Source organism: Corvus cornix, chromosome 6, assembly GCF_000738735.6.
Source record: "Corvus cornix cornix isolate S_Up_H32 chromosome 6, ASM73873v5, whole genome shotgun sequence".
Taxonomy (NCBI): domain Eukaryota; kingdom Metazoa; phylum Chordata; class Aves; order Passeriformes; family Corvidae; genus Corvus; species Corvus cornix.
Window position 1 is genome coordinate 11,850,657 of NC_046336.1, and position 12,161 is coordinate 11,862,817.

At 36.3% G+C, this 12,161-nt stretch overlaps 1 protein-coding gene across 4 annotated transcripts in view; it reads right to left on the reverse strand.

Annotated features, from left to right (window-relative positions):
• The window catches only part of SLK (STE20 like kinase), a 48,632-nt gene that overhangs the window by 10,990 nt on the left and 25,481 nt on the right, over nt 1-12,161 (reverse strand). Inside the window, exons 5-13 of one of the 4 annotated variants that reach the window (XM_039554153.1) lie at nt 11,275-11,347; nt 10,874-11,068; nt 10,137-10,218; nt 9,024-9,152; nt 5,837-7,216; nt 4,415-4,545; nt 4,020-4,143; nt 3,572-3,751; nt 1,467-1,559 (exon numbers count right to left, since the gene is read on the reverse strand). In XM_039554153.1, coding sequence (XP_039410087.1) covers nt 1,467-1,559; nt 3,572-3,751; nt 4,020-4,143; nt 4,415-4,545; nt 5,837-7,216; nt 9,024-9,152; nt 10,137-10,218; nt 10,874-11,068; nt 11,275-11,347 — 2,387 coding nt within the window. Of the gene's footprint in view, nt 1-295; nt 368-1,466; nt 1,560-3,571; nt 3,752-4,019; nt 4,144-4,414; nt 4,546-5,836; nt 7,220-9,023; nt 9,153-10,136; nt 10,219-10,873; nt 11,069-11,274; nt 11,348-12,161 lie in introns of all 4 variants that reach the window. The other 3 variants (XM_039554154.1, XM_039554152.1, XM_039554155.1) reach the window with 3 other exon arrangements.

Here is a 12,161-nt window from a genome sequence, read left to right on the forward strand (position 1 = left end):
CTTTGAAATACATGGTTTCACTGCACACACAGCATACAAGTCACACAATGTTTCTCACATGTGCTGAACAAGTATCATGTTGTATGTGTGAGCCCTCAGTGTCTTACTCAGACTGAATAACTACTGTCTTTTGGATCTTTTGACTATGGATAGTGTACAATTACCTAAATTGCTGCTAACCAGTTTGGAGACAGCAGTGACATTGATCAGCACATATGAGCAGAAAGAGAAGAGAAAACACACATCCATAAAATTAGGAAAATAAACTTTCACTGTGTTGCATTTTAAGACTTACATCCTGCATTTGTGCGTTGAAAAGTGTACATGAAGACAACTGAAATGACTGAATCATAACCTGAGCAACACCCTGTGGGACACAATGTAATTCTGTGTCATAATGTAGTGAAATGTATTTCTATTCTTAAAAAAAAGGAAGAAATGAGATCTGTTGTACATTAGTAATAAACATTTAAAATGTCAAGGCTCATCACACAAGTAGATGCTGATGGAAGTTCTAGATATTCTAAAACTAAACAGCTGTACCTCATTTAGTACTAATCATTCCAAGTAAGGATATTTCACACTTAAATTTTTCTTTCACCTCTCTTCAATAAATTGAAACAAGCAAAGGAAATTAACCAATGTCACTACAAACACTATGAAAAATTAGATTTTTGTTTCCTTAAAAAGTTTAGAGACAGGTATCTTTGATATGGGGAAAGTGCTGCAACTCAATCACTTTCTATCCTGGGAAATCCCTGCTTAAATTAAACACATAATCGAATAAAGTTGCTATTATTTTCTACTAGGTCACTCACAAACATTTAATCTTTAAGTTACTCAATACAAACCTGCTCTGCTGTAGTTCAAACTCACTCTGTATGAGCTGTGGCCATCACAAAGCCAACATTTTTCTAAAATACTAGCCCTCTTTCTAGCTGGGTCATAGAAAAACAGCAAGTCCAAAGGCATGAAATCACAGACGATGTTTTGTAAAGTTTCCATACACCTACACTTTGACATTTAAGTAACATTTTACCTAATCTGTTCTACTCCTATAAACAGGATGTCTCACACTTACATATTATATACATTTTCCTCCTCTGCACTTGGGTAGTTCAAAACTTCCTCCTGACTATAACCTTTAAAATTTGAAGGACCCGTGGAGTACTTACCACTTGTAAAAGCACTGTAAATAAACCTGCTGTCGAAAAATACCATTCTTTGTCAGTAGAGCACACAAAATACTACACTTGACAGTACAAACCTGGCAGCCGCTGCTCCTACATTTCTACCCAGTTAAGTCTATGATGTGACATGGGAGTACTTGAAGAAAGAGAGCAGTTCGTAGGGTTAGTTTGAGTTAAGTTCCATATTCACTCAACAACAACAAGAAGTGAAAATCATCAAGCTGTGTGAATACTGCTGCCTTTTGTATTTTAGTAGCTTGAAGCTGCCATTGTTACCTGAGCATGCTGGCTTTGTGCAAGCTCCTCTTTCTTGCGTTTCATGAGCTCTTTTCTCAGCTCTTTTGGTGCTTTCTCCACTTCACATAAAACCTACAGTGTATATAAGCATGCAGAAGGTGGCAAAAAGAACACTTTGTCTCCACAGCAAGCATTACTGTGAACATAGGGACATGCAGGTCAAGCACTAGAGGTACTGGGAAGCATGCATTACTTCAGTGGCAGGGATGTTAGTTTAGTGAAAAGAGCTTAATGAAAAGAGAAGGAACAATAGGTGCTTTATGCAAGCCAGCAGTGCAGAGAGGAGGGATGTGCCAGCGTTTTTTGCATGCAAATGCTGCCCAGTGCTCTCAGAAATGGCAGTGCCTAGCTTGTGCTTCCATGCAGCCGCCAGGAGAGTCAATAGTTAAGAAAACCACCACCTGGAAAAGTGGTATTTTCTTGAATCATTACTGCAAGAGGACTACAGAGTATGTTACCACACATAAAGCTGTGAAAAATGGTTGGAAGTTTAAAATAACTTCCATTGAAAACCAGCTATTTCTGACACTGTCTCTAACGTGAATTAACAAGATGCCTTTATTAGTGCCTCTGACTATAAATGACACCTACACAGCTTATGTCTTTAAAATAATCATATAAGCAAACAAAACATTATTTGGTTGTAAGTGGTTCTGAAGAATTTAAAGCAAAACCCACCAATAAATAAGAATGTTTTCAAGAAACTTTTCATGGCACGTATGCTGGGATGGAACGTGTTTCAGTACACGGTGAATTAGACTAGATTAGCAGAAAGATTCTAAATATAACCTGGCTAAATCAACTGACTATTAATCTGTTAATTTGCTGATGAGTTTTGTTTTTCAGAATTACAAAAATGTAGCATTGTACACTCCAATATAACAGGGATAGTTTTAGAGCAGCACCTGCATTTTCCTTCAAACTGTACATCGCCTTTTTAAGCTTTAAACACAAAACTATGCACCCAGAGACAAATGCCTGTTTGTTTAATAGTGGAAGCATCATCAGAAAACAGAGTCCAAATCACCACATGCTATTCCTGTGTCCATGAAAGAACTGCTTTTAGCTCAGAGCAATATATAAAATTCTTCCCATTTCCCACATAGAACCCAATCACCAGTGAACAGAGAGAGACTCAAAATGCAAGAGGTACCGCAAAAGAAGAAAAATTGTTATTTACATATGAGCATACTGTTCAAACTGAATACAACTTATTTTTTAATGCACTTTTGTGCTACAGCATCATTCTATGCAAAAGCATGGACAGTTCAGCTGTCTAAAGAAATCTCTGAGTCTAATAACTATTAGAGCAAACACTAGAACCATTTATATACAAATGGGCACTACACAGTTGAACCAAAAATGAAATAAAACAGCTTTTAAGATGCAAAATCCATATGGAAACATATCACCTTTTCTTAATCCAATGCAAGTAAATTAATTGTACAAGTTGTCAGTGTCATTCATTCTGCCTTAACTGTATGACATTTATGAAACTAACTGTAAAATATTTTAGGTTATCCAGACTTCTCTCTCCTGACTTTCCTTTTTGAGCTAACAAACCAAATCCATATTACTGCTGTCACTTCGTAGAAAGAAATTCTAAACAATTATAGCACACACTCAATAAAGAAATCTAACAAATTAACAAAACCAAAACATATCTGAAATCAAAGTGTTTCACAGTAGAAATCAAGACCATATTATTGTCTTAGAAATTTTAATTTGATAAGTATTTACTAAGTAACTATAGCTGGGTTTTTTTAAAGTAGAAATCTGAAATATTTTTCATCTTTATGAAAATACTTTTTCTTAATTTAGTATTTGAGAGAAAATATTTTATTAAATATTCTGTGAAAAATCTTCTAACTTGGTGATGTTTTCTAGATTAAGTCAATACCTCAAGCTTCCTGTCAGCTGGTTGTCTATCACATTAGGCAGTCAAACAAATGAAACAATTCTGACTGGTAGTGACACTTCCAAACCTCAGTACAGTGTGGGCTTGACAAGGCTTCTGGGAGACCTAATCTCAACTGTTTGCTAAGCCCATACTTGTTATTTTCTATATTATCATCATCTCTTACCTCTTTTTTTTTGTTTTTCAGCACATTCTGGAATTTGGACAACTCCTTCTCTTGCTCAGCCTTGATGCGCTTTGCTTCATCCCGTAAGCGATTGGTGTGCTCCTGCTCCAGGCGCTCGATTGTCTGCTTCTGCTGCTTTTCCAGGTTCTCTATCTCTTGATCATACTGTCGCTTTTTACTCTGTAAAAATAATTTGGCACCTTTTTTTTAGAAAGCTAAGTCCTGTTAAGCGAAGTGCTGTAGAACAGCAGGGAATGGCCGTGATGGACTGGTGTGGCAGGCAAGCACCTGCATATGCTGAGTATCCCACAATGGAAAATGTTGCCTTTCATTTAAGAATGAAGGCTAAGCTAGAGCCATCATGGCAGGGAACACCTGATTGCTGTTAGCACTACTCTGCCTATTCCATCAAGATGTATTTTAAGAGCACCAAAATGCAGAAACTCACTGTCATTTCCTGCTCAAAACGTCTGTACATCTGCTCTCGCTGCTGCAGAAGCTTATTGCTGAGCTGCTGTTGGGCTCTCTGCTCCTCTTTCTGAAGAAGTCTCAGCTCTCTGAGCTCTTGACGTCTAATAAGGACAAAGAACACTTAATACTGATGGGGAAACAAAAGAAGTGGAAAATGACAAAAGACAAAAAGGACCATTGACAACTTTGGTCCAGTAAAACTAGTTTTGAACTGATTGTCTTAATAAGAAACACTTCACATTCACTTCTACTAAAAGTGATTAATCCCCAAATATAACTGAAATAAGATCATTAGCCCCCCCCTTCTTTTATTCAAAGAAAAAAAAAATCAGCTGCTAACCTCTTGAAAATTTTACTTTTAGAAACGCTTACCGTAGAAATCGCATTTCTTCACTTTTTGAGTCATTTTCAGTAACTATTTTTGATGTGGTTACACTCACTTCTACTCCATCAACAACAAACTTCCGAGTTTTCTTTAATGTTTTCTTCTGCCTTCTAGTTTCCTAAATTAAGCATTGGTAAGTTATTATGTATTCATTTAAGTTATATTATTTTTTCCCCTTTTTCTTCATATGAAATTACATCAAATATTTCTGTGAATGTCTACTGTATAGTAATCAAGAGTCCTTCTCACTTATTAGTTGCCTCAGTAATCAAGTGAGAATTTGAAAAATTAGAATAAACTGAAACTTTCTAGTAAGGAAAGAAAAAATGCAATTATTGGTTGTCCAAAGTACCAGAAGAAAAAAAATTAAGCTAGATAAACTCTGAACAGAAATGACGCAGTTTGATTTTCAAGAGCTGAAGATAGCTTCATTTACTGTTTGCTTTTGACCATGATTTCCCCAGTCACCAACAGGTATTTAATTCTGAAAACCAGTTCTGAAATAGGGTAACAATTTACTCACCCATTTCCTTCTGCTTTGGACATAGACAAGTGAGTTTAATTTTTTTATTGATCTATATTAGCCAAAAATCATATAATGATCTTGCTGACAAGCGGAGAAGTCTCAGTTGTCAGAGCTGCTGTTGTTTCATTACAAGAAGAGAGGGATCCCGGCTGAAACTGCATCATCTCCGTTGTGTCAGGGCGACTGCAAACACCCTCATGTTTAGCACAGCTATGCCAACCTATGATTTTTTTGTTTGGTTGTCTTTCTAGGTTTGCTTTCCCTCCATTCAAGCCCACATTACACCGTTACTACCCTAACGTGGCTATATTCATATTAATACAAAGATTACAAATAAAGTTCATAGTCTGGAATTTGCTTCCTCTGAGTAAGCTCATTCATAGTGACATAACTGCATGGACACAGTACAACCACAGGAGAACACTGACTGGAATAAACAAATCCAGCAGAATGTCTGCCTTGGGTCTCCCAAATCCAAACAGAGGGACAGAAGATGGAAGTGACAGGAATTCAGTATAAGATTAGATGTTCCAAGAGATTTTCCCCATTAAACAGGAATTCTGTGCATATAGCTGGTCTTCTTGAGTATCAGCTCTGAGCTACAACCATTCACAAATCTTCATGTTTAATATTGTTACACCTCCTGTTATAGGTTATACAATTATGCAATACAGTAACACATTAATTAGCATAACGGCACAAAATCCAGACATTGTTGTACTGTGCAATTTAGAATAGTTTGGTTTCTACAAAGCTTTGTATATATGTGCCTTACTGGTTTCTCACTCAGTACTTTTCTTTGTAGCAAAGGTAACACTTGGAGATAATTTCACGGTTACACTCACATGAGATTTTATATTAAAAAATATATGCTTACGCTTACCTGTAAAGATATTGATCCCGTCTCTTTGTTTTTACTAAGAAAACTAGAAATGGACAAGTTCAAATCAATGCTGCTGTTATCAGCTGTAGAACCAGTGCCTGAATCTGCATCATTTTCCTTCAAATTCTCCGAATCCAGTTGCTGTAAAGTCTCAGTATTGCCTTGATTATCTGTTTTGACCTTCTCATTTTCTTCAGTGCTAATACTAATACTCGGGACTGGAGTGACTTCAGAGTCATCAGCTTGTTCACTGACAGCATCTTGAAGCTTATTCTTCATTATTTCATCAGAGGTAACATCCGGATGTTCTTTGTCTGCCTGGATGTTGTTTTCCTGCATATTCTCAGGTCTGTGCTCTCCTGAATTTTGGTCCATACCAATCAGTTTATCCACCAGTTTATCAGGAATATCCTCAGGTTTGTTCTGTAATGCCTTCTGGTCTACGTTGTCTTTTCCAGAGTCTTTGATCTTTGTTTCCTCTGTGCTGTTTATATCACTGATACCCTCATTTTCACTTTCTGCCAGTTTTGTGTCTACTTCCATCACTTTATCTTGGCTTTCTGATAGAGTTTCTTCAGAGCTGATTATCTCATGGACCTGCTTAGCCTGACTTTCCACTGGCTTATCCTCCAGCTCAGGTATTTTATCCCCATCACTGATGGGTGTTTCAGCAACAGCACCTATCTCCTTCATGTTGTCAATTCCATGCTTTATTAGTTCCTTTTCTTCATCAGACACTTTAACTGTAGCACGAAGCAGAGTTTCTGTAGTGGTGTCTACTACTGCCTCTTTCTGTGCCTCCCCTTTATCTTCCTTTTGCTCTGTATCTCTGTTTTCTGCAGGGACCTTTTCTTCCTCACTGTCCAAGAGGTCTGTTATCTTCTCCTCTTCTTTTTCACCAGTTTCCTTAGAAATGCCTTCTTCAGTTTCTACCTTAGTTTCAGTTATAGGTACTACTTTCAGTTTATCATCTTCTATCTGTTCATTTGCCACAGAATTTTCTTTCTCTATTTTTAAGTTAGGTTCATTCTTTATTTCCACATCAAGTTCTTTACCTCCTTCCTGGGGTTCTGTATCCTCATGCATTTTTTCCAGGCTTTCTGTATTCTTTTCTGCTGGCACCATTTTACCTTGCTCATCTTCACCAGTTGGCACAGAACCGTTCTGCACTTTCACATCGCTAACGGGAGTATCGCGTATGTTATCAGCCATTTTCCTAAGTTTAATGTCCTCAGATTCATCTCCAGTTGTTTTGTCCTCAATGGCATTACTTTCTGTTTTCTCAGAGAGAGATTCCAGGACAGAGGCATTCTGTGAAAGTTTATCCTCTTCAGAGCTGGCAATACTAAGGTCAGAGGATGCACGTTTCTCCGCAGGTAACTGCTAAAAAATTAAAGCAAGAAAAACATTTAATCATTTTGTAACTTAATCAAAGCAGTTTTATGGAAGAATACTTGAACAGAGATCAAAACTGTATTCACATGCAGTTATGTGAATCTGATAATCTCAGAGTCCTTCCCTTGGACTATCACAGAACAACTGCAGACAGGCTCTGAACAGAAAAGTTTCACTGTGACCAAGGAAAAGGGATCATGGTCATCAGCTACTCTTCAAGGGTCTTTTTCTTTTCACATTCCTTTTTTTTTTAATCAGTTCAGATCCTCAACAGCCCCAGCTGCAGCTGGATTTGAAAGACAATTTTGTGCCACCTGGGCAAGGAAGAAACTGTAGCTTTAGTTAGTGTAGCACTGATAAAATGCAATATTAAGACCTTCTTCTACTTCACTTCGTGGTTTTTTGCTAAAAATGCCTGAAAACTTTTTATCTGGTTTTAATCACATTGAAACCTGATTAAAATGGTGAAAACCTCCAGCAGATCTGATTAACTGGCAGTACAGAACTAGAACAGAAACAGTTACCTCATTGCAGAAACTGCCGCTGCCAGAATATGAATGAATGTTATCAGATTCCATAGAGACATCCAAAAGAATATAGTAATAAAGCATCATTTTAACCACAATTGCCCTGGCACTCTTCAAAGTGATTGTGATATCTGTCTGTCTGCATTTACTGTTAGAACCCTGTAATTTGCAGATCAGGCTTCTGATTTGCCATGGGGAACATCCTAGGTTAGCTGTTGCAGCAAGCACAGGTTTGATCGTGCATTTCCTACCTTAAGGACTTCCCAAGCATACAGAAAACAATTCCTTTTGAGTCAAAATTGCATTTAAAATATTTCTTCATGTAATTGTTCTAGAAGTTTAGTGTTGATCTCCCAGGAGTGTTTAAAACTACCCCAAGTAAATAATGTGAAGGCCTGTACCTCAAACTTTCCTACAATGCTGCTTGTGGGATACTTGATTGCGTCCCAGGGTGGACTTCACTCCAACCCTCCTGGGATCAATGGCTTAGCAGCTCCTCAGTGGAAGGAGGTGGTGGATGATCCACAGGAGGGGAGCTGGTGGGAATGCACGTTTGGAGACTGCAGGGTGGACTGGGAACACGGTAAGAAGGCATGGGGACGTGAGGAGCGTGCTGATGGGAGAGGAGGGAATGGAGGCACCTGCTCTTGCTCGAGCGCTTGGCTTCTCCAGCAGTGCAGGGAACAGCTGCTCTGGATGGCACAAGGGAGCACAAAGTCTGAGCATTCTGCAACCTGCACCCCATCCCTGGACATCCCACCTTTTCCTCTGAGCAACCACACTTGCGCTGTAAGATTCTTAAAGCATCTTTAGAACTACATTCATTATAAAATATGTGGTTTCTTCCTTTTCTTTGATAGCCACGCTGTAAAAATCACAAACTTAGTTTACAGCATAATAGTCAAATACCTTTCTTAATCTTTTAAACACTTTATGGAATCCAAACAACATGTTTACTATTCACCCAGTCATTATGACTTAAAACCATTTATATAAAAATCAGTATGCAGTTTTAAAAATATCACATATGCGTGTAAAAAAATGAAGATGTTAGCCTTTATTAGCTATTATTTATTAGTAGTTTTAAGGAGTTCAAACATGCTAATTTTGAAATTGCTGACTACCTATTTTGTAATAAGGTTAGAGTATGTTTATGATATTATTCCTAGAAGACTTGATGCCAAAGTTGGGCTAATACAACTGAGACAAAATTCTTGGTGGGATATTGGCAACCACATATTTAAAAAAGTAAATTTTAAACTGACCAGAGAATTTTCTGTTTCTTCTTCTTCATCCTCATCTTTGCCATCTTCAACTTCTTCTGTAACTTCAGCCTTAGCTTCTGCAATCAACTCTCTTATTGGTTTATTTGAAGTAACAGTAACAAATGGATGCTTGTGAAAACAAAAAAAATAAGTACAATATTAAGCGATGACTTCATAGTACACAGTGGGAAAATCATAACTTGAAAGAAATATAACTTCAGAGAAGTGTTACTTTAGTTCTCTCACATTTGAAGATTCACAATTAACATTAATCGCAACTGTCCTAATGTGTTTTTTTCTATATAAGTCTTAAAATCAAAACATTTGTATTCAAATATACTTTATAAGTAGTCTAACAAACTTGCTAAAAATACAAATGATTCATTTATACTGACCTTTTTTACAATCCAAAGAACAGAAGTAGAAAGATTTTTAAAAAGGTTGTTTTTCCTGGAATTAAGTTTCATTTTAGTTCCACAGTTAAATTACTTCTTGACAAGCTTTATCTAGAAAATATTCTTTCTAGAAAAAAATGTGCTTTGTCTTTACAACCTTTCCTAACACAAACTAGAATTCTATCTTTTTCTTTAAGAGCAAACAGGTACCTGTTCCTCTCCTATTGCCTGAATCTTCTTTCTCTGCTTGGCCCTAGTGCTTAAATGTATTCAGCATGTGCCAGGACAGATTGTGGATAAAGCAAATGGTTGCTGACGTTAAACACAATCAAATGTACCTGGTCACATCTATTCCTGTTCAGCTGTTCTGCAGTGACAGCATTACAGAGGAGGGCTGAGCACTAAAGCTTTTAAAACACCTGTCAGCAACTGGCTACAGACGTAAACAACTCCTTCATCCCTTGTAAGTATCAAAGTATAATTACTTATGCAAAGTAATTAGTTATATTACAGCAAAATATGTTAAACTAATAACCTGATCTACACTTGGTATCATTTAATCAAATTTTACCAAATAAGGATCAATTTTAAAAACAGATTGTGTGCAAACACCTAATTTGAAAATATTTAAGTAATTACTATAATACCGCTCTGCTTTTAAAAAATACAAAATACACTTGCCTTTAAACAACAGTTCTGAACAATTAACTCTTCCTACCTGTAGAAGTTGAGTTGCACTCCACCTTGCATCTACATTCTTTTCCAAACATTTCTTCAGAAAATCTTTAAAATCTGATGACCTACACACAACAAGCAAACAGGCAGAGGTTGTTCTTCTGTTTTAACATCAGACTAGCATATAAACTGAAATATTCTTTAATTTCATATGAACCTACACTACAACTCCAAGTCCTGCTACTGATTCAGAAAAACACAAAGAGAGTACAGGAACACCAAGACCAATACAGCACAAACACAATCTTTAAAAGGTTTGTCCATTAACAGAAGAATTTACTTTTTGCTCTGGACTATTAATACAGCTCATCTGCTACATCACTAACTGAATCATGTGAAGATATTAAATTGACCAAATAGATAATGGCTTTTAAAAATATTTTCTTGGTATAAAAATGCTTTATTTTCTTTTCAGCCATCTTTTTTAGATAGCTTTCAAGTCCGTTACTACAGACTTTTTTTTGTAAAAAAGCTATTCCACACACATTTTAAGGCAAAACCTGTAAAATTCTTCTGTATAAAAACTTCTACATAGAACTGTGACAAAAAACCCAGAGTTCCAATTGTGTACAACATATATAGGGTATGTATGTACCTGCCTTAATGCAAAAAGCTACACCACAAAGGTCGACAGGGCTCTGCTCATCAGTTTAGCAAACACACAACTTTGCATGCCTTGTACTCAAGTTGGGGAGGGAAAGCTGTCAATAAAATACAAACCATTTTGAAGGCTGTGCCAATGTCGGCGGATCAGATTTTGCGATTTTCAGCAGCACTCGCATGGGATTTAATTCATGATGAGGTGGCTCTATTTGAGCCATTTCTATTAAAGTAATGCCAAGAGACCAGATATCAGCCTTGTAATCGTAAGGTCTGTCTTTAGAGGTCTCACACATTACTACTTCTGGAGCCATCCTGCAAAGAGAGCAACAAAGTTCCAGATTAGAAAATGCTTTTTGATCTGTTCTGAGAACAGGTCTAAACACAATCACTGAAGCATTTCCAGAAGCTCATTCTACCATCAGTATATTTACACAGTATTTCCAAGCTTGTAATATCAAATTAAAAGTAACATTAAGATACTAGTTCATACTCAAAAGTCAGCAAAAGAGTGCACTTACCAATATGGTGTACCAATAAAAGAGTCTCTTCTTTGTATTGTTCTGGTGTTTTTAGCTGATACTCCAAAATCCGCTTAAAGCAAACAGTAAAATACTATTAACAGGGTGGTGGAAAACATACTATATTTTTTTTTACTTTACAGTTCTTTTAAAATGGTGTATGTTCCAGAGCAAACATTCTGCAGTATTAAAACTTCAAAGTGAGATAACATTTGTGTTCTGATAGCCAAGTGCCAAGGTTTTATAGCATTTATAATAAAAGATCTTGAATAAAACTTAATTCTACATTTCTAAAAAAACCCCAAACTAAAATGCTACTGTTGAGCTGTGTGGGACAAAAGCAAAATATGTATTTACTGTAGGAAAAAGTGCATTAAATTATTTTAATTAAAATTTCTTTAGCCGATGAAGTCTGTATTCATCAAAGATGACATCGACTATCTGATTAATTCAAAAACTCATTCAATTTTTAATTTTAGGACTCAGATTTTCATGAAGTTACACCTTTCCTTCATCTTACATGTTTCTTTCCACATGATTTTTCACTTTATAATAAATATCTGAAAGCTTGCATATGCACGTTTCATGTAATATCTACCCAAAAAACAACTTCATCTCTTTGCAATTACTTGTCTATAAAGCATTACATCTCTCACTTAAAAAAAAGATGACATTCAAGTAAGTGTTATATGCTTATAACAGACAATTTTCTTAATGAAGATCTAGAGATTAGAGCAAAGGGACAAATAGCCATATGTTGCCATCTTTAATCTGTACAAAATTACTTGATGAGCTCAATACTTGAGAAGTCTAATTTTGCTCTGGGAAAAAAAAAATCAGGACTAAAATCTATTGGTTCAAATGCAAAAACTCTGAAATTTTGAGGG